The following is a 26,543-nucleotide window of genomic DNA, read 5'->3' on the forward strand; positions in this document are numbered from 1 at the left end:
TCCGCCACCTCTCGCTCTCTCTCTCGCGAGAGCCAAAGCGGCGCGAGAGCCGGAAGCGCCGCCCCTCGCGGCGGGGGGCACTCGGAGCCATCGCGGGGGCGCGGGGCGAGAGCGGCGCGTCCCGGCCGCGGCTGCCGGGAGGTACCGGGGAGCGGAGCGGGGCGGGGCGGGGCGGGCGGCGGGACCTGCGGCCGCAGGGCTGCGCCTGGGGCTGGGCTTGAACGGGCGGCGGCGCGGACAGCGGCCCTCCCGCTTCCCGGCCGCGGTGAGCCGCGTCCGGCCGCCTCCAGGCTGTGAGGGGGGCCCTGAGGTGACCCCGGGCCGGGCTGCGGCGGTGCGCTCGTCCCTCCGGTAACTGGTGGCGCAGGGCCCGGCCGGGCTGAGACGCCTGGCAGCGGTTCGCCCGTGTTGTTGCCGGTGGCTCGCCCGAGCTGTAGCTGCCGGTGGTTCCAGCTGAAACAGCCCGCCGCAGTGTGTCCCGAGTTCCATCCGAGAGGGACAGAATCCCAGAATGGGCTGGGAGGGACCACAGTGGGTTACCTGGTCCAACCTCCCTGCTCAAGCAGGGTCATCCCAGAGCATGTGGCACAGGATTGTGTCCAGGCGGCTCTGGAATATCTCCCTTGAGGCAGGCTCCAAAGCATCTCTGGGCAATCTGTTCCCGTGCCCGGTCCCTGCACCGTTTTTGCTCATGTTCTTCCTCGTGTTCAGGGGAAACTTCCTGTGCGTCACTTTCTCCTCGTTGACTCTTGTCCTGTCGCTTGGCATCACGAAGATGAGCCTGGCTCCATCTTGGCACCCCCCTTTAGATATTCCTACCCATTGAAACTCGTGCCAATGAGTGTTCTCTCTAATGTGTTCTGTTATTGTGCTTAATCAATTGTCTTCATCATAGAATCACAGAGGGGTTTGGATTGGAGAGGACCTTCAAGATCATCTCATTCCACCCCCTCCCTGCTGTGGGCAGGGACACCTTCCACTAGACCAGGGTGCTCAGAGCTCCATCCAGCCTGGCCCTGAACACTTCCAGGGATGGGGAAATATCCCAAATATCTGAGGGTTGCAGATGGGGATTCACTGCCTGTGCCCAATGTGTCAAAGGTTATGCCAGGAAAAGGAAGATAGGAATAATGCATCTTTACATGAATAACTGGACTGTTGCTTGTGCATCTGCTCTTACATTGTGAACAGATGCTCTTGATTTCATTCAGCACGTTTACAGAAAGTGATAAAGCAAGAAAACTTGGTGTAAACTTTAAATGGGTTATTTGAAGGTGAAAATGGTAGTGTGACTGACTCCTACAGAGCATTTTTTCACATCATTCTTCCTTCACTTAAAGCATTATTTATTTATCTCTTTAATGCAGCACTGATAAGATTGCACAGCTTGTGATCCTGCACTGTCATTTGAGTTCAGCATCAGCTGCCTTTTTTCTGGTCCCTGCAAGATGCCAGCAGCCCTTGCAGAGAACAGCCAGGTTATCTGTGAAGTATGGGCCAACAACCTGGAGGAAGAGATGAGGAAAATTCGAGAGATTGTTCTGAGTTACAGCTACATTGCCATGGTAAATGTTTTATACTTGACCTAATTGCCTTAGTCAAGGGATTTTTTGGGGTTGTTGACTAAGTTGATTCTTGAGTGAGAAATGATTTCTCCCTACCCCCAGTCAAACTGAACTAGAAGAGCTGAAAAAATAAAAAGCTGTTCGGTAGCTTTCCAGAATTTAATACAAACAGTGCTGAGTATGGGTTGATTGAAAGAAGGGGAAGAGGGAGACCAACTTAAAAACATGAATTTATTTAATATTTAGCTATTCATAGTGTATTCATTTGTGCAACAGGAAAATGAAACAAGTAACAACTGCGTTAAAATCCTTATTTTTCCACCAGTGTGTTTGTCCTTTGAATGTTTCTCCATTTGATTATAGAAGATGCCATGGGACTGGAGGTCAAAAGGCCTGCAAGTCACTGCTAGCCAGCTGGGCTGTCTCCTTTCAAATGAGGGCAGATGTTGATTCTTAGGGAAGAAAAATATTCTGGCTGTAGATAAGACAATATGTTCAGAAAGCTTTATTTAGGAAAAGCATAATCTCCTCCAGGTGGGAGGAATCCCCTCCTGCTCTTACAAGTCTGTATCTGCTTGGCAGCACCCCAGTGTGTTAGATAAAGAACTGGTTTTAGCTGTGATACTGTAAGTTCTGCCAGCTTTGCTTAAGAGCACTGAACCTCAAGATATGAAAAGTCCTCATTGAAAGTGGCAAAAGACAGGTGCCTTTGCAGAATGTGGGGAATTTTGGTGTCAAATTCAGCTGTGGAAGTGAATATGATTTTTTTGTTAACATTTGTCAATGGGAAATGAACTTTTTGCTACTTTTCAGTCTCACTGAAAGTGTTCGTAGGGTTTGTGTGAGTGACTGTGCTGTAAGAGTAGACAGATAAACCTCTTGGGCAAGGGAGAGATTGTGTCAGGTGCACAGCACTGGCTTCATTGTGAAAGATTCCGTGTGTAGTCAGTAGCAGCTCAGTGACCCAACCTGAGGGTAGAAACAGTTTGGCAGTTCGGTGTTCAGCAGAGACAGCACACAGTCACTGGCTGAGTAAGAGGTTTTTCACCTGACAGATGGTTTTTATCTAATAGATGGCTGCTGTTGTTGAGGTGTGTTTGACTGACAGTAGTTTTTGTTAATGTAGGCATTGACTGTTCCTCAGAAGCTGTGAAGGTTTTCACTGTCTGGGCTGTCCTAACAGAGTGCTAATAGTGACTCCTAATGGAATCCATGTGAAACTCAGTTTCCCTTCTGTGGCAGGACACGGAGTTCCCCGGAGTCGTCGTCAGGCCGATCGGTGAATTCCGCAGCTCCATAGATTATCAGTACCAGCTCCTTCGCTGTAACGTTGACCTGCTGAAAATCATCCAGCTGGGCCTGACTTTCACAAATGAGAAGGGGGAATATCCTTCTGGCATTAACACCTGGCAGTTCAACTTCAAATTCAACCTCACGTGAGTCTTTGGGCTTGGCATTAATTTCCTCTTCCTTCTGCTGGAGTGATGCTTTCCTTTGGCAAATACCGGTGTCCATGTGCTCATCACTGCTGGCTGCTTCTGAGCAATGAGGATTCAGATTCCAGTACAGACTGTGTGGGAACCTACTTTGGAGTGCCAGGAGTTAACAGTGTATCTGGAAGTCAAAGCCATACTAAAATTCTATCCTTACTATCCTTTCTCTTAATAATTTTGTGTGTCTTTTTTTTTTCTGGAACAATGTTTGAAACTTCATATATATATATATATATATCAATGTAAAACTCCGTCCCTTTCTGCTAAAAATAAATGGATGTGCTGGTCTCATCAAAAAGAAAAAGACCTCTTTACAGATCCATGCTTAAGTATAAGCTGGGATCTAAAAACATGTTGGTGTAATCATCACATCTGTTCAGGAGAATGAATCTTGTTAAATGGAGTGTGGCAGTTCTTGTCTCCTCCATACTGTAATATCCTGGGCTGCAGCTGAAACAAGTTTCATTATCCCTTCCCCTGTAATTATAAAGATAAACTCTGCATAATTACCACTAGAGCTGTCTGGAAATAAAGAAAGGGTTTATCTGGCAAAACCACATATGTAGAGGAAATCAATCTATTTTTATGAAACTGTCATTGGAAAGAATTACAAAACTTTGTAGTTACTCTGTGCAGATCATCCAGTTCTTGACCCCAAAAGTTGTACTTTTTACTCCACAAATTTGTGAGCCTCTTACAAGTATTGAAATCGGAGTGAAGTGGTTTTTGCTCTGTCATCACTTCATTTAAATGAGTTATCATATTGATAGATATTGGCTTTATGTGTTTTCTCTCCCTCAAATGACAAAAACCAGTAAAAAAGGTTCTTGCTCAGCTCTCCACCAAGCACATGATTCTTGTCCTTCTTGAGTCAAGGATGATGCAATTCTGTTTACTCCCAGAGATGGAAGTGGAAGTGCTGATAAGGTGGTACATGCTGTGGAGTGAAAAGGAAAAATGTAGACAGGAATGATGGCCAATGCTTTAGAGCTGCACATCTTCCTGTTTGGGAGAACCCCCCTTTCCTCTGGGCCTCATCTGTGGTGCTTTCTTTCACCTTGCAGAAGGGACATTGTTCAAAACAGTCAGTTTCAGTCCTGTGGAGGTGGAATCTTTGGAATTTGCACTAGCAATGGAAGTGTTAACTAGTTATGATCACAGAACAGCTTGTTATGGATGTAGGAGGCTGCAGTAGTAGTATTGAAACTGAGCCAGTTTGAATTTTCTAGAGAGACAAACTAGAACCCAGAGTGTCCTACTGGTTAGTCCAATTCTTGACATAGTGTGGGGAGAATTTTTCCAAAATGAGCTTGTCTCGCAGCACCCTGAGTGCAAACTTGCCTTTTTTTTTTTTTTTTTTTTCCTTCAGAGAAGACATGTACTCTCAGGATTCCATAGACCTCCTTGCCAGCTCTGGGCTGCAGTTCCAGAAGCATGAAGAAGAAGGGATTGATACCCTGCATTTTGCTGAGTTGCTGATGACGTCGGGGGTCGTCCTTAGTGACAGTGTGAAATGGCTGTCCTTCCACAGGTGGGTCCAGGGTGCTCACTGACCCTGTTAAATCTCTTCTTAATTCTCTGCATTTTTCCATGGAGATTGACAGATTTTAAGGAGAAAAATTAGCAGTCTTGCAGTTCTTAAAATAAGCTTCAAGATATGAAGGCCAAGTTGAAGGAGTAAGGGCACTTCATGGTCTGACTTCCTGACTGCTTGTGAATCCTTTTGCTGTTGCAGTCTCCTTCTCTTGAAGAAGCTACTAACAAGTTGAAATGTGATTCCTGCACTTAGTAAATGCATTGTAGAGGATTTTGTTTCTTCTTCCTTACCATGTTGGTGGTGCTCTGAACTTCTACTTGTGTGGTTAAGATACCTTTCTTGTAGCATTTCAGCCAACTTGATCAGGAAGCCTCTGGTTCAACATGGTATCACAAATGAAAGGACTTGCCACCACCTCCTTCTATTTCAACAGATATTTGCAGGGTGTCCTTTTCTGTATTGCCCTTAGCTACAGAAATATACAGAGGTGGGAATAAATGTGTATTCTTCCCAATGGCTTAGCTGTTCCACAAAAGGCTAGTGAGGGCACTCTGGGGAGCATCCCAAAGTCCTGTGTTGACATAGAAAATCAGGATGACTTCTGGCTGAGATCTAGAGTTCTCTGAATGTCAGAAAATGTTAAGGCTTGAAAGGCACAGTAAGTAAAATTCTGTTGAAAAAGAAGGTACTAGTACCTTGGGTTATAGGTCCTGCCTGCTTACCTGGTTTCTCTGTGGTTTTGTTTTCAGTGGTTATGACTTTGGCTACATGGTGAAGTTGTTGACAGATTCCAGGTTACCAGAAGAGGAACATGAATTTTTCCATATCTTAAACCTTTTCTTCCCATCTATCTATGATGTGAAGTACTTAATGAAAAGCTGCAAAAACCTCAAGGTACTTTTATCTCCCCAGCAAGCAGATGATGGGTATCAGCACTGTGCATGTATAGGAATACAAGTGGAAGAACTGCTGCATATGTTGTTTTAAAATGGAATGTGTATAAAAGTCAGTAATAACACAGAAGCACCTGAGACACAGTTTGTGTTAATGGATACTGCCCTCCCCAGTTTCAGACTTAGCAATGTGTTTATTGTAAAGGGGACATTGCCACAGCCTACTGGTGTGTGTATCAGATGCTAATTATAATTCAGCATATTTATGTTTCCTGTGCAAGGGTATATCTTTTACATGAAATACTCCATGACTTGATTAACTGGTAAGAGGGTTGAAAGTAATTTATCTACTGAATCACAGCCTTGAGTAAAGGGGGAGGGAAAGGCCCAGCATGTGTAACCTATGAATGTACCCACAGTTATCTCAAGTATGCTACAGGAAAAGAAGGCACCTAAATTTGAGAAGAGTTATTTGTGCACTCTTGAACACCATTTCCCACTGTTTCACTCAGAGCTGGTGTGTACTGCTGGGATCTGCATTGGTTCATCATACCCCGTTTGCCCTCATGTTTTGGAGAAATGTGGCAATTTTGGCAAGAGATGAATCTTAGAAACTAAAACCTCTTTTGTTCTCTTTGCAGGGTGGCCTTCAGGAAGTGGCAGATCAACTGGATTTGCAGCGAATTGGACGACAACACCAGGCAGGATCAGACTCTCTTCTCACAGGAATGGCATTTTTCAGAATGAAAGAGGTACTGCAGTGTTCTTCCTTCTCCACTTTCTGTCCATACATGTCAACATGTATAACGTGCTGTTTGTTTTGATGTGGGATTTTTGAAGCCATCACACTTCAAACTATCAGGAATAGGAATTGCTGATACTGGCACAGACTTGTTCTGTTTACTTGCCTTTCATGTGCTTATTTTAATTTGTACACTCCATCTTGGAGGTGACAGATTTCAAATGAGCTGTTAATTAACATTGGATGTTTTCTGATTTAGAGCCACAATTAAACTTTTCTCTTTTTTTTTTCTGCAGTTATTTTTTGAGGATACAATTGATGATGCAAAGTATTGCGGACGACTGTATGGCCTTGGCACAGGAGTGGCTCAGAAACAAAATGAAGATGTGGACTCGGCCCAAGAGAAAATGAGCATTTTGGCCATTATCAACAACATGCAGCCGTGATGAGCGGTGCCCCTCAGCAGAACATGTTTACCATATTGGCAGCTGCTGTCCTCAACCATTTTCCCTAAACAGTGTCTCAAACAAAAAGCATCTCCAGTACACAGGCTGCACCAAGCCTTGCAGTTTTGCTGAAGAGCTGCATTTTCCTTTGAAACCCAGAAGAGTTGACTGAATTCCTAATGCCAGCATTTGTGGTTTGCTATATTTTTAATACCAAGGGCAAAGGACAGAATCTATTGTGTATACCTCTGGTTTTTTTCCTCTTTTTACTGTACAGAATCTGCAAGGAAGATTTACCTGTAGAATATTGGGTAGAGCTGAGGGTTGGGAAATGCAGTGAAAATGGACACAGACACGCACGCAAATTTGCCATTTGTGTTTTATAAAGCTTGTTTTAAAACTTCTGCATGTTGTGAGGGTGACAACTTCACCTCAAGTGTTGCTTATTTTATCTCTGTCTGTGGAAATTGCTCCCTTTGATCACTGCAGAGGTTTGGGAACAGATGACATTAAAAATGATCCTTGCAGCTAAAAATACTCAGAGATTTGCTTTACCAGCAGAGGGAATGGAGATTAATGGAGCTGATTTGATCAGCACTCCTTAGTTTCTAATTCTCTGTGTTACTGCTTTGACCCATGCTAAGCCTCAGCTTTGTTCTTACGGGTATTAAGGAACTGTTCTGGAAATACATTCAGAGGCCCAAAAGTTCACTTTTGACAGGGATTGGACCAATACTATGACTTCAGTTTTCTTCATCTTAAATTTTATTCTTCTCATGCAACACAACTAGATCAGCATGGATAAATATTTGCTCCTCTTCTCCCCCCTGCTTCTACAGCCCCTAATTTTACAATATGCTTAACAGGTAAAACAGAGTTTCTGATTTTTTTTTTCCCTGAGTTTCTGGGTTTTTTTGCATTACACCCGAAAAGTAGTTAAGAGGATGAAGAACTTGGGATTCTGACTTTGAAAAACATTCTATAGTATTTTTTAACAGCTCTGTAATGACATTTCTTAAAAGAACAAACCGTTTTGGACACGTCAAAAATTTTTAAGACTTCGTCTGGCATTTTGAACAAGCGTAATCCAATATTAAAGAGTTGAGGTTTAGAGCTGGTATTTGAAATGTTTGTAAAGACTAGTTTTTATTTTTTGTAAAATAAATTTTTTTAAACCAGGCTTTGTTTTGGATTTTCCATCAAGCACTAGACTTTTCACAGCTGAGGCTTTGGAATCTGAATTTGGGAGATACATGCCTGAAGATGCTCAAGTTTGTTTCCTTTACCATTTATGATGTGCTCCTGGGGTAGCTCTTAGTAAAATGTCTTTTGAGCTTATTGTACAGTAGCTGAGGCAAGCTGAGCTGAAGAGCTCTGGCAGAGTTGTATTCTCTCCCTGCTGGTCTCTCAGCACAGCTCACAGTCTGGTGCAGTATTCCTGCACTGCAGAGTGGCCACTTAAAGGGACAAACTTGTGTGTGAAGTTTTCTGCTCCATCTAAACTCCAGCGGCTGCTGCTGTAAGTGCAGGAAGGCAGTTTGGTTAAGCACTGGCTCCCCCGCCTGGTTTTCAGATGCTTTGTACAGAATTTAGCAAATGCAAATTGGTGGCAACACTTCACTGATTGAACACATCTACAGCAGGATCTTGTTTCAGTCTAACCCCTGGCTTTCACCTGCTGCTCTTGAAGTTGTTCTGAGGCTTTACTCAGCTTGAAGAAGGAAAATCTATCAAGATTGAGTTTGCATTTTGGCTGCAAGAATGTGGAACAGCTTTTGATATTAAAAATCCATCCTTTTAATTCTTAAGCATTAATCTTTACCATACTTGAAACTTTCTCAATTCATGATGCATACCTTCCCCCATCAACATTTTTTGCTACATTTAAAACCTTGCTTTAAAAATGACTAAGACAGATGCTGTGTTCACTAAGGCTTATGCACGCTTGTGCTTTTCACAGAAGTTACTTTTCCTAACAAAGCCTCTAAGTAAGCTGTAAGACTGGTCAAAATACTGCACGTTCAAGACTGCAAAATCCAGGACTGGTTCTGGCACTTGCTACAACAGCACCGTTCTGAAGAACTTATTTCTATAAATCAAATTAAATACCAATTCATGGTGGTAGAAGACTTTATTTAAAGGAGAGAAAATAAACTCACAATGCTTTTTAGAACAATACTGGCCTAAGGGTCAGTTTGCTTACAGAAACCATTGATTTTCCTGAGCTATTCTTCCTCCTCTGCTGAAAGACTACACAGCTGCTCAAAACTTTCTCTTGCATGTAAATAGCAAGAGCTTTCATTAGCATAGTGTCCAACAAATAAAAAACTATACAAAAATCACTTTTAACAGTTCACTCTACAGCTTTTTGGTTTTCTAACAGTCTCCTTAAATAAGTATCAGTGGATGAGCACAAGTGGATGTGCATGAACTTGACATTTTGTATCAGTAACAGCCACAGCCATCAAAAGAAGCCTTCACTTGAAGAAAGAGCAGCCTTAGTGTTAAGTAGCTGGAGGCAGCTCAAGGGAGACAGTTTGGTCTCCCAATGTCATGTCAAGAAGCTCCTGCCAGCCTTTTTGTAAACACCAGCATCACCGTGTTTCCTAAGGAGAGCCAGAGCCTCTTCCTGCAGCCCAGGAGGACACTGGGATCCAAGGTGAAGGAGCACAAGGCAGCACTCCAGCACGTCAGGGAATGGGAAGACCTGCAAAAAAGGGATCACGAGGTGATGTCTACAGTTTATATTTCAGCTGTTCAGTATAATCAGGCACCTCTGTAAAGATACTGCTTTGTAGCATTCTCAGAACAGATGCATTTTCTACTCACATTTACCCAGGTTTGCCCCCTCTTGCCCAATCACCATGGTTACATGTGTTTGAATGTGTGATGTGTACTTTCTACAGTTCCTAATCTATAAAGGCCATTTTATAGATTAAATCTTTGATTTCACTGTTTATAATTTTTTTTTTTCGTACATAAGTAGCAAGGGATTACTTTTAAAATGCATGGGATGATCCATGCAGGATATCTCATTGAGTTCTCCCACACAGTAGCTTTAGCTATGCTTTCCAATTGCATGGGGAAAATGATACTTGAAAGAAAACCACCATCCTGCTGCCATGTGTCAGTTCTCTCTCAAAACTGCCACAGGATCACAAGGAACGCCACTGATCCTTTCTGTTTGAAAGGGATTCTGTGATAAGGCTGCCCTTAAAGAATGACTTTTTTCAGAACTGCAATGGCTCTTCTGAAAACTTACCTTTAAATTGTCTGGGAATTCAGCTAATTTCTGCTTCGCTTTCAGAAGCTGCTTTGTGAGCTCAGGGAGTGTAACCGGTTGCTTTGCTTCATCTTTGCTGTCAAGAGAAGAGCAGGTGTCATGAGTAACTCTTGTTAGGTGACTGTAGCCTCCCCCCTGGACAAGGAGCACAGAGAACTGGCTGAGTGTTTTATGCTCTAGCTCATTCTTGCCAAAGTCCCAAACCAATGTTCAACAAAGAAAACCCTTAGATCATGCTTAGCCTTTTCAACCCTCCCTTTTTCAAGCTGCCCTGTTTATTTACTGTAACAACACCTCATGCATCACGGAACTATTCAGCTGCACTGAGCTTATGCATGTGGTGGTTCAGCCCAGGGGAAATGCAAGATTTCTGAGCTGTATATTCAAGAGTTCCTGGGTGATGGGCTGGAGATTAGAGGCAGTCTAGGCAAAACAAGAAATTTCCTGCACAAACACACAAAAAAGCAACACTTTTCAACACACTCATTCCTGTGCCGAGTCTTACCCATTCATGTGGTTGCTGTCAGAGCATGGTTTGTCTGATTCAGTCTCTGAACTCTGTTCCAGGTTGCTTCCCTGGGTGTTTCCATTTGTGTTTTCCTGGAGCTTGTTCCTCTGCTGCTGATGCTGGCGGATCATTTCTGCTAAAGTCTCCTGGACCTCAGCTATGTCCCTCTGGGTGTTCTGCAAGGCAGCCATCTCTTCTGAAAGGAGCACTTGGCAACCCTTCAGTTTTGACTGTCTGTCTGCCACATCAACTGGATCAGTTCTTGAGTCACTCTGTGTCTCACTCTTAGGAACTTCAGTTGTACTGCAGAGGTTTTCACCCATCTCAGCTGCAGTTTGAACCGTTTCCTCAGGGGATGGGTCACCTGAAATACAGCTCTCCTCAAGAGCTGTCTGCTCACTGGGACATGGCACAGCACCCAACACAGCCTTCTGCAGGCCAAGGGAGTCTTTGGGTGGGTTCCACCACAGGTCATAGAGCAGTCTGTAAGCCACAAAGCCCTCCAGACTCCTGCAGGCATCCATGCTCTGAGAATTTGTGCTGTCCAGTTTGTCTCTCAGGTCATCACAGCCTAATAATGAGAAAAGGATTACAAATAGTTCATGGAACTTTCCAAAGACAATGAGCAGATCTGGTAAATGAACCAGGAAACCCTGGAAACCCAAATCGGGGATTTACTCAGATGCTGGCAGAGCAGTGCACAAACTATGAAAGTAAAAACATCTTTGGCATCTTTGTGAACAAATACTCTGTTCTAGCTAAAATGTTCTTATCAGCTACAGCAAATTTCCTTGGTCTCAAGCTGTAAAACACATCACATAATCACAAGCCACAAACTAAATGCCCTGCATAACCTAAAGAGAATGGAGGACAAGTTGGAGTATGTGTTGCTGTGAAATGAACACAGCATTCTAATGTCTCCCTCACAGAAGAGAATTCATTCTGTTTCCTACATCACTCACACCAAGTGACACAGCTGAGCTTCCTTCCATGGTCAGGAATTTTCATTGCCCAGTGGCCTTTGCACTAGCCAAATTCCACAAGTTTCCACAGCTATGCCTATGTCTTGCTGCTTCCAAACATTATTTAGCCTAGGAACATTAATGGACACAGCTGTGCTGTCAGTGCCAGAAGAGACATAAGGAAAGACTCACCCTCAGGAAGGATGATACTGCAAATCTCCTGCATCAGAGTGAAATTCCCAGCATCAAAACTGCGGGTCACAGCCCCAAGAATACTTTTCACTGCCTCATCCCACGTACCCAAGTGACAGCTCAGGGCTGCCAGGGCCAGGTCATGGGAGATATGGAAAAGCACCTAAAGGGAGCACCAGAGAGCACAGTTAATAGTTTTACAGTAAAGTGTGAGTTTATGACAACTGTGGAAGAGCCCAGAAGCACATGACTTGAACAAAAGCAATTTTAGTGACAATGCAATTTATACAGTCTCCTTCATGCAGGGGATAGAGCATTTCTACATCACTTGGAGCTGTAAAATCAGCCACTGTGCTTGCCTGTGTCTACTACAGATGAGAAGTGGGAGCAGTGACTCCCTGTGGTCACAGAGAAGAGCTGCAGGAGCATCAGTCTATGGCAGATCTTGCAAACTAATTTGACAACAAGCAGCCCTAACAGTCCAGTACAAACTCCTGAATCAGTGCTGAGATTACTCAGCTCTGTCCATCACATCTCAGTAACCTCAGAGCTGACCCCCAACACCCTATGTCAGTTTTTACCCTGCACAGAAACAAACTAGTGGCTACACAAAGCTGTCTCAGTAGCTGATCATCTCTCTCCCAGACTAAAACTCCATCCTGCAGCAGGGTGCAGACATCAGGTCCCTGGGAATGGCTGCTGCAACACCACAGAGTGGCTGGGCTTACTGTCCATCCCCAAGTAAGGATTTGTGCCTGCACAGATCAAAATCCATTTACCTGCTTTGGGTGTGTGTTGCTGGTTGAAGGAGGATGCTCAATCCTGCGAAGCTGCTCCTGTGCACATGTGGCTTTTTCAGTGGTGTCCATGCCCAGCACATTCTGCCACACTTCTGTCACCATGTCAAAAAATGGGGCCTCTCTGTTCAGCTCCCAGCTGTGGTAACAGGGGGGCACGGGGCTCTTTCGCTCACTGGGATTCCTCTCACTGAGGCAGCTGCAGAGCAGTTCATTCAGGCAGAAAACCAGTCTTTGTCCCTTTAACAAGGAGGAAAAAAAAAAAGCACTGAGCTGTTGCAACAAGAAAAACAATCCCTTGCTGACCCCAGCAGGTACAGTGACTTCAGAACATCATGCCTGGTAGCACCTGCTTGGTGACAGAGCCTAAGGGAAGTCAGAAGGAAACCTCAGAGCAAGCCAAGGTAGCCACCTGCTTCTCAGTCCACAAAAAGATTTCAAATTCAAACCTCCAGCAGCTGGACTTCCAGTTGGCTCATTTGTTCGTTTAATGTAAACAGCAAATACTTATTTCTTCTTATGATCAGGATTACAATTAAAAGAAGAATCCCACTTTTCTCTACAACCTCCCATATAACAACAAGCACAGAGTCTACACGCCTCCCCACCATGACCATTCCATAGGGCCATTCCAATATACTCCTAGAAAAATATTGAGGCAAAATCAGCCCAAAAGACCACTAGTGGGCTATTAAAAAATGGGATGTGGTGCCAAATTATGTCAATCTGGAGAGAGACAGCACTGAAGAAGGTGGAAAGGAAAGGACCAGACTCACAAATAAGGTTTTATGCTGCTGAAGGACTTCCTGAGCTCCCACCCAGTTCCTGGATAACAGCAGGTCTTGGGCACATCTCAAAGACAAAGTTGCTGACAACTCCTCCTCCCCAGATATCAGAGCAAGCTCAGCAGCAGTTTTAAGAGATGCCACATCCCCCTTTTTTGACAACACTTTGACTGCATCATAGGGTGAGGAAGCTCCCAAATAACTGAAAAAGATAAAAGCAAAACAAGTTGATTGGTACTAAAATAGAGCTTTTAAATTTTACTGCAACACAGTAGCACAAATACACAAATTAAGATGAGCCTGGATTTTCCACAGGTTCTCAGAGCTCTCTCCACTTTTTCTTATCAAAGTTTACTACAGACATATGGTGAACAATCTGATGCAAAGCCACAAAGGGGAAGCCACAAAGCCTTAAAGTCAGGACTGAAATCTCTGGTGATCTGCATGCCACACATGGCTTGGATGAGCAATAAAACGAAACAGATTCAGGAGACAAAGGTTATATGCAGCTGTTTGTCCCTGCTGGGGGACAAACCCCTACTGGGTTTCATTCAAATCCTTTCACAAGTGTGATACCCACAAAAATGCCAGAACAAATATCAGCATCAAGCAGAGGACACTACTCCAGACAAAATATTTCAAGAGGTATTGGTAATTTTGGTAGTCACAAAGTTAAAACACTCCAGGTGGAGCAGGACAACCAAATGACCAGGATATTAGCTAAGGCTTCAAGAAACTCAAGATGAACTGCTGCACTGAATGTTTTCAGTGGAAAAGTTGGAAATCTCACATAGTCTTTTTGTAGACAACCTAATCTTAGACTTGCTAAACTAGCTTTCAAAAACTTCCAGTAATGTCTGTGGAACGAGATGGCTCTACTGTAACATGGCACTTGGACTTTCTGCTCTGAACTGCTCTCTGGAGCTTCTCTTCCCACCTACATTAGAGGAAATTTAGTGAGATCAGGCTCAGAAAGCACCTCAGACAACCAACGACCAGGCCACTTAACAGATTTCAACTGATACAAAACCAAGAACCTTCTTTGTTTGAGGCATGGAACCAATTCTGTCTTTTCCTCAGCAGCACTCACCATTTGGCAGCCATGGAATAATGACCATCTTTCTCCAGCAGAGCTGCCCAGCTGCTGTACAGGTCCTTCAGAACTGGATCTTCTGGTCGCAGCCTGGCCTTAGCCATTACAATTGCTTCCCTAATGCACATAAGGGAAAGCAGACAGAAAAGTTAATCTGTGTGCAGAGTGAACCAAAATGCTCAATCTACCCCACAACAAAACCAAGATAAAGTGCTAAACATAAATATACAGCAACCTGTAAAAATTGTTCACTTTCAGGAGCTCAATAGCCTCATAGACTTTATGGATGGACAGGAGGTGGGAGGCAGCCTTCACATATTGCTCCTGAAAACACAGCTGCTTGGCAAAGGCTTCCACTGTCCAAACCCAGGCCTGGTAGCCAACTGCAAAAGAAAACAACACTATTGGAGGCAGTTTTGTAACTGGAATAATTCCTGTGTGATACTGGTTTCTTCAACATGTATCTCTGTGCTCCAGGTTAGTTTCTATTTCTTAACCATCCTAACACAAATCAGTGAAGCAGGGCAAAACTAAGGCTTGAACATGACTACAGGACTTCACTGCCAGTAAAGTAACTTAGAAGTATATTTAAACCAGCAGCAAGCTGTAAGGACTGCTAATCATACCACAAAGGATTGATTCCTGAGTTTCTGTCCAGAATCACCAGAATGAGGGGACCCTTGGCAGCCAATCCCAGTTCATGTGGTGCAAGAGCAAACATACCCATGGGTGACATGGCTACCAGCTGGTCTGTGAGCTCCCCTCTCTCAGCAGCTGCCTGGAGGACACCCTTCATGTCTCCTTTCCACAGCATGAGCTGCTGGAAGAGCTCTGCATGCCCATTCTCCAAGTGCTGCTTTCCTGTTGGAAGCAAACACACTTCCCATCAGCAGGAGTGCAACAGCATCATCTGTCACAGGAAAATAGCTTGGCAAAAGGGAAATCATTCAAGCTTAAGATAAGGCAGGTTTGCATCTGAAAGGTGTAAAAACCATCTGGGAAAAAGATGTATATTCTTCTCACAGACAGCTGCATTCTTAATCCTAGACTGAAATCCACAATAAAGAAAACTCAAGCATTTTTCCCAATCTGTTTTCTACTTGAATATAACAGTTACAGTGGACATATTCTTTTTGCCATGTACCTTCCATATCAATCATCTTGTGCAGAGAATCCCTGTCTGTGAACAGCCCCAGGTGGATGCAATCCTTGAGGTCAGGGGACACATCTTCGTTATTATCTAAACCAGATAAGAAGAATGAATATTTAGGATTTAACACAAAACTGGGAACTGGAATGTGCCAAGTCACTGTACCACTCAAGTGCTGGCAAATACTTCTGTCTTCTACTTTCTTTCCTGTACAGCAGATTTAATAATTTGCTGGTCAACACTCAGATCTAAGTTTGATATCACACCAAGTCACACTCTTTGACAAAAGTGAGGATTTAAAAAAATGTGCTGTGGTTGAAGTCAAGTCCCTGGACACTTGATTTTGATTACCTGACTCTAAGTATTTTAAATTTTATACTGATACCTTTAGTTTTCAGGCATGCAGCCAGCCTCAAGCAGTCCTGATGCAATTCTTCTTTTGATCTGTGATCCATTAATGTGCTGAAGGGCAGAATAGAACGAGGCTTCCTCTTCTTCAGAGAGGCATCAGGAGCTGAAAAATCAGACACATTTTAGTCACTGCTGCTGCAGTTACAGCAGAACCCCTCAAATTATTTCAAAAGCTCCCTTTTCCTTCTCTGGCATTAATTTGGTGTCACATTAGGAAGGGAAGCTGCAGTCAAACAAGTCTAGAATGGGGAACTCTGCCTTGATACAGGACTGTTAAAAATCCCAGAAACAAACTAACTTGGTTTCTCTTTAGGTGGATCCTTTCTCACAGGCACAGCTTTCTGGGTCACAAAAGGCTTTGGCAAGCTGAATGAAGAATAATCACATGCAGATGAAGATGTATCCCTGGACACTGCGATTTAAAAAAAGGAAAAGCAATGAATGGAAACGCACACAGAATAATTCACATTCTGTTACATTAATTTTGAAATAGACAGAAAACAAGCTTTGCTTTGCCATAGAACTTAACAGCTTTTTAGGGATAGGAAATATCAAGAAAACAAAGAACTGTCAGAAGGCTAAATGAGATGCCAAAAGACACCAATGAGGATCCATCAGTATTTTAAGATTTATCAATGCTGATCAAAAATGACATTGTTTCAAGCCGAACACAGTAACTCTGACCATGAGGCCAGCATCTTGTTATCTAAAGAAAGTTAGTCCCAAACTAGTTTAGAAAATTATAAAAGGCATTCTAGAGCCTTTTTGCTTCAAGTGGACAATTTCAATAAAACCAAACAATGAGAAAATCTGCATGAAAATTAAACTTGGTGATGCTCTGAGGGCTGAAGAGTCTGGGAAACATTGAACTAACATGATCTGATTATTACCAGTCACAGAGACTTTATCAGCCAACTCTGCCTCCTGAGCTTCTTTTTCTCCTTCGTGGTCTGACACTCCATTTTCCTCCAGCAGCATTTCCTTCATGCTGTCATCTCCATTCATGGCATCATTTGCATCCTGCTTGCCTGGGCTCTTGCCTACAGGCTTTTTCTTCTTCTTGGCTTTGACTTTTGGCTGTATACTTCTTTTCTTCTCTAATTCTATACTCTTTTTGCCTGTAAAAGGTGCAAGTTTTAGTGTATTAACTGCCCATATCTCAGGATCAACATTTAGTTTCCAAATAAGCACACTCAATTTAAACCTATTTATTATAAACACAGTTTATTCCTGAAGAGGAAGAGGCAGGTTTGGAATTCAAGTGGACATCATTTCAACGTGGCAACTCCCCATTTCCCAGCTCCAACATCACCTTCAGGGAAGATCTTCTGTTAGAACACACTCACCCTGAGGAGGCCGTGTGTGCTCCTGCTTGGAGATGTGCCACTTGTGAACAGAGAAATCATCTGCTCCTGTATAAACACAATCTGGCTCCACTGGTGACCACTGCACACTCAGCAGGCGGCCCTGGTGCCCTCGGTAGTTGCAGAGTGGCTCTTCCTTCATCACATCCCACACCTTGGCAAGAAAGAAATGCAATCACTCAAAGTCACTTCTGCACCTAATACTCTTCATTTTCTCATGATTGCACAGGTAGGAACTTCTCTTTTGGGATTTTGCAGGGGTATTTAAAACACCAACATGCAAATGGAGAAAATGCAGGGCTTCCTTTGTTTGCACTGATACAGCTGCACAACATCTTTCTTTTCTAAGGATGCAAAAATGCTAATATGAAAACCTTAATGACTGGACTTACAAATCAATTCACAAATCACAATAATCTGCATATCAGGTATCCAGAACGAGCAGATGGTTAGCAAGGGTAAAATTGAAGTGCTTCAACAGTTTATCTCACAAAACCAAGTTTTGCTCTTTGATCAGCTGTGGAATGGATGATCTGAAATACAATTCTGAGGTGCTTTGGACAATACCTCTGCAGTGCCATCATAGCAAGCAGACACCAATCTTCCCTCGTGGTGGGGGCTCCAAGAAAGACTTGTGATTTTAGCTGTGTGCCCAGCCAGAGTTCGAAAAGGCTCTGTTATTGTCAAAGGATTTTCTGAAGAGTTCTCTGCAAGAAAAAAGAAACATTATTAAGGACAGCCAGAAAGACAAAACAGAAAAAAAAAAAAAAAAAAAAAAAAAAAAAAAAGCCAAGATTTGGAATATAATCTGCAAACTGTTACCTACAACACTCTTCAGATTATGCACATAAATGGTGGCATTGATGGAGCCTGAAGCTATCAAGTAACTCAGCTCTGGCTGGGTCCCGTGCTCATGGTGCCAACGAATGGCATTGATCAGTTTGTGATGCTGCTGGATTGTGCAGAGCAACTTCAAGTTTGGTGCCTGAAATATTTCAATTGAGCTGAAATGTAAGAACAACAGTGTAAGAATTTCAGTAGTTGGTGAAAATGGGAACATTTTTGCTTTCTTGCACGAGCAGAATTGAAGCATGTGAATTAGAATAACTGAGTTTGTGCCTTCTGGATTCAACTCAAACCCTGGTTTCACTGATCAGCAAAAGTGCATTTCTACCATGAGTGGATCCTTGAAACAGAATTTAATGGGATAATGAGGATCCTCCATGCCAAGAGCAGCTACAACAAATAACAGCAGGGAATTCTATATTATCATATGTATGATTGAATCATATTGTATGATTCAAATACATCAGCAGTGAAAGAACAGAGACAAACCAGGAAACAAAAAGTACTTTTGCTCCACCACAGTGACTGCAGTCAAGATCAGCGCAGACACCACCTTAACCCACAAGTGGGACATACCCATCCTCATTGCCAAGAGCCAGGAGTTTGCCATCTGGTTTCCAGCTGACCTCTGTACGTGCAGGCAGCTTGTGCTGCAGAAAGAAGACACAGTTATTGCCAAAAACTCTTAAATCTCTCTCACATTTAACAGAGCAAGGCTGGCAACTGGACAGAGCTGCAATTAGTCTGCAAAATGAAGTCATAAAAGTGTCCATTGCTTTTGTGACATAATCCTGAGCAATCAAGACTGAAATAACTGATGCAAGAACCAATGATTTGTTTAGTTCTGAGAAATATTTTGAAGTTTTGTCTGGATTCCAATAGGGCATTGATGTTTCATATCCTTACACTCCTTGGAAAGCACCAGACACTGCAAGCAAGTTCTTTCACACTTCAAAGGAAACCAAAGTTTACATTTAATTATCCCTTTTCATTTGAATTCAGACAAAAGCAACTTAAAATTTACAACTCAGATGCCTCAATATGATCATTTCAATGCCTCTGACATTACTCTCTTAACCCCCAGAGAGTCTTAACTCAAGGAAGAAGCCAAAACCCAGCTGACAAAAATCAATACCCTTGGACTGAGTTCAGCTGACTTGAAAGAACTGAAGATCCAACCCACTTCACTTATTTTGTACTTTCAACTAAGAAATGACTGATCACACTTGAGAAGGTACTCAGTGATCACCAACCACTCTGCACTGGCTGCAGTATCAATGGAAACAGCCTCCTGCAAAATCATGATTGTTTTTAATGAAAAATTTGTTTTAAGAAGTTCATGGTCGAAGCAAGGGAATTAAAGGAATTGAGGTAAATAACTCATGCATGCCTACCACATGACCTAAGCCAGGATATATTCAGGATATCATTTCAAGTGCTTTGAATCTGGAAATCTCTTACTATTTGAAACAGTCACACACAGTTTTAAACACAAACTCTATCCTCCATTTACCTTTCCCAAGTAAATCACAGTGTAGAAAATTAAGCAACTGATGCCAGAAAAAAATGTGCCATGTTGACACAGGAGAAAAAAAAAAACAACCACCTTCTTCAGACACAAATATATAAACTCTTTACACAGTTGGAGTCAGTGTTGCTGAAGTTCACCTGTGGACACTGAGGGGTTCAAGTTTTTTGTTACAGATACATCAAAAAGCAAAATCAGAAACTTACAACTACAAGGCCGTGGAAACTTTGGCGTGGTTACTATGAATCCATAAAACCCCTCAAATTCGTACTCACTTTGATTGAATTGGTGTCTCTGATGACTTTGTTGATGTCATTTGCTTCTCCATTAAGCTTCCAGGGATTGTGTTGAAAAACAATTCCTTCTCCAGCACAACTATATAAAGTTACAGAGGGCTGTTCACTTTCTTCTCCTATCCAACAGAGAAAAAGAGCTAATTACACTCTGTTCTTCATTACTCTTCACAGAACTAATCTCTCCCAATATAAATCAAAGCATTAATTCAAAAAGCAATATACATCCTTCAATTGCCTGTGGTCCAGCAGCAGGAAATTCTCACAGTACAACCCTCTAAAAGGAGCTCTCATTCCTACCAACAGATCCCTCATAACACAAAAACAATAAAATCCCTTTAAATTTTGGTCCTTAAAAGAAAAAATTCCAGGTTATGTAAGAAGGGCTAAAGTTCAAATGGCAGAAATTCTGCAACCAGGATTTGATTTGATGCAATTGCTGCAGGAAGCCTGTGAAGTTCCTGGCCTGTAACACCCTGAAGCAATCCCAGAGGTGTGGGGCACTACTCAAACCTATTTGCTAAAGGTACCAGAATTCAAAAACCACAGGAGTATGTGCCCTTGCAAAACTGTTAGCAGCTCCTCCAGCAGAACACATTCTTAGCTGCTCCAAAGGACTGCCACCAAGCAAATGGGGCTCCTTCTCCTAAGAAGGGAGGGAAGAGCAGCTTCCTGGCATCTGTGTGCTCTGCATGGACATTCTGCTTTGTCACAAGGTGCTGGAAGACTCACCAGAAATCAGAGGAGGAGTTGGAGGACCCCAGGCTAATGTGTACACTGTCTTCTTGTGGTAAGTGCTGGAGATCTGAGGTGGCTTGTTCTTAGCACTGGGCAGGGAGATAAGGAAGCAGGGGCAGTCAGATTTCAGCAAATGGAAATGAAAAGAAGATAAAATCAAAGCAACATACTTGGGACAACAGGTGCTCTAACATTCTAAAGCCATGGCTCAGCCAAGCTTTCTGTAACATCTCCTGTAGGACACTACTAAAATTGTAACATAATTGTCCTGGTGACCTTCCCCTCCCTGCTGCTCCTCCTTCCCAGAAAATGTAAAGTCATCCTGAACTGATGTCCTCCCACAGGTGGTCTCTGGTCACGCCATTTTAAGTTTACCTTAAAGCCAGTTCACCTTAGGAGATTACAGACATGATGGAAATGAAAAAATGCACTGAAAATCCAACTGTTTGACTAATTTGAATTTAATCTAACTCATCTAACAGCAAAGATATCCCTTAGGAAAGGCCACACCACCCCAGAGTGGTAACACACCACCAGGATCTGACACTAATGAATTCAAAAGCTACTTTTTCACCTGCTGGACAAGGTGTCAAATATGCCAACTTTTCCATCATCTGTTCCAAAAGCCAAGGAGCCTTCCTTAGTTGGATGCCAGGATAACTGCAGGAAAAATATAAAGAGACACAAGATGACCTAAGTTACAAACACTTTATTGCTAAATAATAAACAAAAGGAAAATGCTGAAACTGAGGAGCAAGGACTTTATACCACCCTCCCAACCACAGCCACTTGATTCGATCACTCTGCTCTGAGTATCAAAGGCTTTCTCCCTTCCAGTTATGATGGGATAAGATGCAAGGGACTAAAATCATTAAAATGCTATTTGATACTTACATTACAAAACAAAAATAGCTGCTAGCTATTTCACCAAGCAGTAGCTTTTGACCAACCAGTGGTTAAACCCCAACTGAATACACCTATTTTGGTTGTATTGGCTTTTTGTACCTGTCAAACTTCCTAGAAGACCAAGGGCAACCATGGGTGAAGCAAGAAAGAATCATGAAGGAGGATAAAAGTGAAAAAGTAACATAACAGCCAGCTGGACTTCAGCTTATTTCCACTAGATGTAAATGCAAGCTTCTAGGATTGTAAATAGGTGTAAAAACTTGTTGCCAGATTCTAAAATGTACTGTATACAGAAAGAACTGAGTATAAAATGAACAGCGTGGCTTAATCTCATTTTAGTTGGGACAAACCTTCAGAGTGAAAGAGAGAGAAAAACATACTTGAAAAAAAAGAGATAAGGGGGCAAAAAAAAAGGAATCCAAAGCACACTTACTGCTGTAACCTTGGACTTTATGCTTTGCCAGAAGGTTTTAACATCATAAATGTTGTTGATGGACAAGGTATTCCACACTCGGATCATGCTGTCCCCAACCCCGATGGCGAGGCAGCCTGTGTCCACGGGGGAGAAGGCAAGGCTGTAGACAAACCCTCCAAGGGAGGGCATGGTCCAGCTGCAGTCCAGAGTTGACAGATCCCAGCATTTCACCTGAAGAATATTTGAGGAACAAGGAATAGTTAAATACAGAGTGATTGACAAGACAAGAAAAAACAAAGCAGAAGTGAAATGAAGAATCAAAGGGTCAAATGCAAAGCTTGGCAGGATGTGACTTGCACCCAGAGGATTCCATGTCACAGGGTGGCAGTAGCTGCAAGACTGGAATGGACATAATGAATATATTTAACTAAACTTCTCTTCCAATTTCAAAACAGGAAACACTCTGCTGCCTGTAAAAGACCAAAGACTGAAAAAAAGACCCCCCAAAAAAAATAGATGCATTAATTTGTACAATCAAATTAATTTAAGAAGGAAAACCAGGCCTTTTAAAAGTGAAATATAGAGGAAAAGAAGTGGAAAACTCCTTTCATTAAATGCTTACTATTCAAGTCCACAATGTCATAAGCATTCACCCCACCGTGGTAAGAGATTGAGTTTATAAACTAACAGAAACATACCCAACCTGTGCTCAGAACAAATGGCAAGAAGTGATGTTATAAAGTGCTAAAAATAAACCCACTTCTAGAGAAAAGCTGTGGCCCTAAAAGGGTTAGTCTCACTCAGTCAAACTGCATTGTAGAGCCATTCCTATGCTAATTTTTAAATGGTTCTTACATCTCTGTCCATTGAAATGGAAAAAAGGAGCTCTCTGTCTTGGTGCTTCACAGAACTGAGATTGAACACAATTCTGGAGTGGTTTTGTCCTTCTGAAGATCCCAGAAGAGTCCACTTGCGTTTGCCAGGCTGGGTCAAATTCCAAAGGAGCAGTTCTCCTCTGCAAAATTGAAATTTATTTAACTTTTTCACTTCAGAAGAACACCACAGGCCCTATATAGACTATATGACAAATTTACTGCAAGTATACAGGAGTAATAGATTCTGCAGACACCTGTGAAAAGCTACACACCCAAACTCCACCTGAAAACTGCCATTTCTTCCCAGTAGATGGGCAAAACCACAATTAGTGCTATTAGCAGCCAATACTCAGATTGTTAAGACAAATTATGTGACAAATAGTGATTTTCTCCATCTGAACTCTAACTCTTGGCCTGTTTTCTCCTGTAACATTGGAAAGGAAGGAAGAAGGGGGTGTCTTTTCTACTCAGCTCTTCCTTCAGTAGGAACAAATGACTCTACAGCTGCTGCTGGGTGCCCCACTTACCCAAAGCCACTGGACACGAGGTCTGAGGGGTGGCCAGCAGGCCAGTGGACAGTCAGCCAGATGCGCTCCTTGACCGCCGGGTCCACGGCTCCACCTCTCCTCTTGGTGGGAGGCAGCTTCAGAGTCATCACACCTGCAGGAGCAGGAGGCATCACTGCACCTCACACATCCAAATTCTCACACAGAGGAGTCCTGGGAATCTGCAGCTTTAATTGCACTCCCCATGCTTTCAGCACACACAAAGGTTGAACTGAGTTTTCCAAAATAATCAGCTTTGGGCAGGCACTTGACATGGAAAAATTTCAGCCTAAACTTTCTGAGTTCAACAACATTATAAAGCAAGGAAAAGAAAAGCAAGGTCTTATCATGGGAATATGGGAAGCAGCCAGATGGTGCTCCCAATCCCACCTGTGACACAGGCATGTGACAGCTGACATCATTATTATCTATCTTACCACTGGTTATCAAGTAATTTCCATGATAATACATTAACCTCATAAAATATTGGTATTTTGGGCCAAAGTCTTCCATGCTTAGTATTTGGCGAAAGGCAATCTGCAGTTCAGGAGCTATTCCACACCTTGTTAGTGTTTATCTCTTACTTACTCCTGCCTCTGGTACAGCTCCATATTCGTATGGTTTGATCCTTGCTTCCAGAGGCCAGGTAACAACCTTTCCTCGTGGCTGTGTCCTGTGTCAGCTCCCCATTTGGAACCTTGCCTTCTTCTGAAGGAGCTGCTAAATAGCATTGAAATCATGTTATTATGCTTTAAAAATCAAAAGTTCATAAAAATGAGCTGAAAATTATGTTGATTTGTATCAGAACATATTTTATTGAACTTATCAGTTTCTTAGCTAATTACTAACCTTCTGTAAAAAATTCAGTCCTCCAGAAGGACACTTACATGAACTAAAAATTACTCCACAAGTTGTTAATCATGTTCACATACCCTGGAGCTCATCCTGCCAAGCAGGTAACCTCTCTTCCCCAGGCACAGGGCACCAGGCCAGACAATGGATTTCATCCTCGTGGCCCCTCAGCCGGTGCACAACTTCTCTCTTCCTGCTGATATCAATTACCACCACCATGCCATCCTTGTAGCTGAAAGCAGAGATTTAATTTAATGAGGGGATTCTTGGATGCTTGTGGAATAATATCAAGGTGATTTACAGGCTCTTTCCAGGGTCACTATCACCCTATTACGGAGAAGCCAGGCTGGACCATTACATTTTTACAGATTTCTTTGCCTTTGCAGGTTTATCAAATCTAAATGTTATTTCTAATTTGTTTTACTCCAAAACTAAAAGAACAGCCACCAAGACCTCTTAAAATTTACTTTTCAATCATGCACCAAAACCTCACAATTAAATTCTTGCAGAAGAAGAGTGAAAAACAAAACATAAGGAAAACAAAACATTAAGTAATGAGCATTTACCCAATGGCCACCAGGTTTTCATGATGAGGAGAACAGGTGAGGCAGAAAACTGTCCTGGGCTCTGGGAAGAACTGCTGGCTGTCACTTCTGTTGTGCCAGTAACAAACAATGACACCTTTCTCATCACCAGACACAATCAGATCTTTCACAAGAGGGGACCAGTGCAGTGCTGAGATGGCGTTCTGAAGAAAGAGCATTGGGAAGGTTTAAAGCTGTTTTACTGTCACCTAACACAGAGAAACAGGCAGGACATCATCTGTGAGCAGTGCCCAGCAGCACTGTGCTTCCTCCCTGAGTGCCTCCTTCATTCAGGCTTTAGAGGATGGGTGTAGCTGCTGATGGGCACTCCTGAGCCACAGGAACTCTTTAAATACACATTTAGTCTGTCCTGTGGCCACAGCAATTTACTGAGATCATTTCAGGCGAGCTGGGACCATGTACAAATCACCAACAGGACAGGACTGCTGAGGAACATGCCTCGAGCTGTTTATTTTCCAGCATCACTCTCATTACATGGCTATGACAATGGGAAGTTGCCAGCAGCTCACATCCCCGGCAGCACACAAAGAATTTAATGTTACAACTTCCTTTAAAAGCTTTTTGACCAATCACACAAAGCAAAAGCATATTGACAGTAGTTCTGTCCAACTATAAGCACACGTACCTTTGGCTAAAACAGTGCTTGCTTATTTCCAATACAATACCTGCTTGTAAGCCTTAAGATACAATGCACAGAGCTCCATTATTAAGCTTAAAGCTTCCTAATATCTCGCTAAACATACTTTTCTATAACTTAGGGAGTTATTGTAGCCAAGCATTAATACACTGACCATTGTTCTATTTGTCCTTACTTTCTACTTCTCTTATAATTTTTTCTCCTGACAAATCCTATGTCAGCTGCTTAGCTCTAATCGCAGTTCTGCTACCTCTGATGCCTGCCTTTTGCAACTTGTCCAAAACCTTCCAATTTTCAGAATGCCCACAGGGTTAAGCGGCAGCGAGCCCAAAGCACGCAGCAGCTAATGACGGGGATGAGCAGCGCTGCAGGCCACGAACAAAGAGCCGGCCGGGAGCGCCGAACAGGTTCAGCCGCCCCTGTCTGAAGTTCACTTTCGGGCAAAGCAGCCTGGCCGTGCTCTGAGTGCGAGCCCTGCAGCAGCGCGGCCGCCCCGCGACTCCCGAGTCCCCACCTGGTGCAGGCTGTACTCCAGCACCGCCGACAGTGTCCCGCTGTCCCAGATTTTGACGCTTCCGTCATCCGAGCTGCTGGCGCAGAGGCTGCTCTGCCCGGGGCAGTGGCAAAAGGCGAAGCCCGAGATCCTGTCCGTGTGCCCGATGAGCTCCCCTGCCAGCGAGGGGAAGGAGGAATGGTCACGGGGCACCCGGGGCCTGCCGAAGCCTCCCGCAGCCCGCCTGCCCACCCTGGGCTCCCGGCGGCGGGGAGGCCCCGCAGGCCCTGCACAGTGCGGGGGCCAGGGGAGGCTCTGACGGTACCGTAAAACGCGGGCGCGGCGCCGGCGACATCCAGCAGGCAGACGCGGTGCCTCGCCGCGAAGCCGAAGAGGCGGCCGTCGCTGCTGGCATCGCTGCAGCGGCTGCTGTACCAGTTGGGGGAGGCGGGCAGCGCCCGCACCCCCATCCCTGTCCCCGTCCCCATCCCTGTCCCCGTCCCCGTTCCCGCCGCCATCGCCCCGGGTCCCCCCGCGCCGCCCCACGTGCCCCGGGCGTTGCCGCCGAGCGCCGCGCACGCCGCCGCAA

At 43.6% G+C, this 26,543-nt stretch overlaps 2 protein-coding genes across 3 annotated transcripts; one reads left to right on the forward strand and one right to left on the reverse strand.

Annotated features, from left to right (window-relative positions):
* Positions 1–29: 29 nt before the first annotated feature.
* CNOT8 (CCR4-NOT transcription complex subunit 8) lies at positions 30–7,855 on the forward strand. The gene is made up of 7 exons (XM_053990839.1): positions 30–141; positions 1,368–1,565; positions 2,808–3,001; positions 4,428–4,589; positions 5,345–5,489; positions 6,130–6,240; positions 6,527–7,855. Exons 2-7 carry the CDS (start codon positions 1,449–1,451, stop codon positions 6,674–6,676), a joined length of 879 nt encoding a protein of 292 aa, XP_053846814.1. The 5' UTR covers positions 30–141; positions 1,368–1,448; the 3' UTR covers positions 6,677–7,855.
* Positions 7,856–8,788: 933 nt separating this feature from the next.
* On the reverse strand, positions 8,789–26,433 carry GEMIN5 (gem nuclear organelle associated protein 5). Of its 2 annotated transcripts, none has more exons than XM_053990837.1 (28): positions 26,280–26,433; positions 25,976–26,130; positions 24,786–24,967; positions 24,300–24,451; positions 23,956–24,084; positions 23,350–23,482; positions 22,803–22,962; positions 21,966–22,178; positions 21,201–21,286; positions 20,621–20,715; positions 19,871–20,007; positions 18,644–18,717; positions 18,044–18,225; positions 17,789–17,928; positions 17,204–17,375; positions 16,748–16,975; positions 16,156–16,269; positions 15,832–15,960; positions 15,441–15,536; positions 15,020–15,157; positions 14,532–14,679; positions 14,294–14,413; positions 13,195–13,405; positions 12,401–12,658; positions 11,622–11,784; positions 10,465–11,038; positions 9,939–10,035; positions 8,789–9,383 (listed from the first exon to the last, which is right to left on the reverse strand). In XM_053990837.1, exons 1-28 carry the CDS (start codon positions 26,422–26,424, stop codon positions 9,228–9,230), a joined length of 4,587 nt encoding a protein of 1,528 aa, XP_053846812.1. In that variant the 5' UTR covers positions 26,425–26,433; the 3' UTR covers positions 8,789–9,227. The 2 variants fall into 2 exon arrangements, with proteins under 2 accessions (XP_053846812.1, XP_053846811.1); XM_053990836.1 differs by having other exon boundaries at positions 23,956–24,087.
* Positions 26,434–26,543: the final 110 nt, after the last annotated feature.

Source organism: Vidua macroura, chromosome 15 (assembly GCF_024509145.1).
Source record: "Vidua macroura isolate BioBank_ID:100142 chromosome 15, ASM2450914v1, whole genome shotgun sequence".
In the NCBI taxonomy this organism is placed as follows: domain Eukaryota; kingdom Metazoa; phylum Chordata; class Aves; order Passeriformes; family Viduidae; genus Vidua; species Vidua macroura.

Coding starts and splice junctions, on each gene's coding strand:
- CNOT8 (XM_053990839.1), top strand. CDS start 1,449: ATGCCAGCAGCCCTTGCAGAGAACAGCCAGGTTATCTGTGAAGTATGG. Junction 1,566..2,807: donor GTTACAGCTACATTGCCATG/GTAAATGTTTTA, acceptor CTTCTGTGGCAG/GACACGGAGTTCCCCGGAGT. Junction 4,590..5,344: donor AAATGGCTGTCCTTCCACAG/GTGGGTCCAGGG, acceptor TTTTGTTTTCAG/TGGTTATGACTTTGGCTACA.
- GEMIN5 (XM_053990836.1), bottom strand. CDS start 26,424: ATGGGGGTGCGGGCGCTGCCCGCCTCCCCCAACTGGTACAGCAGCCGC. Junction 20,008..20,620: donor AACTCCTCCTCTGATTTCTG/GTGAGTCTTCCA, acceptor TCTGTTGGATAG/GAGAAGAAAGTGAACAGCCC. Junction 17,376..17,788: donor GCTATGATGGCACTGCAGAG/GTATTGTCCAAA, acceptor TTTCTTGCCAAG/GTGTGGGATGTGATGAAGGA.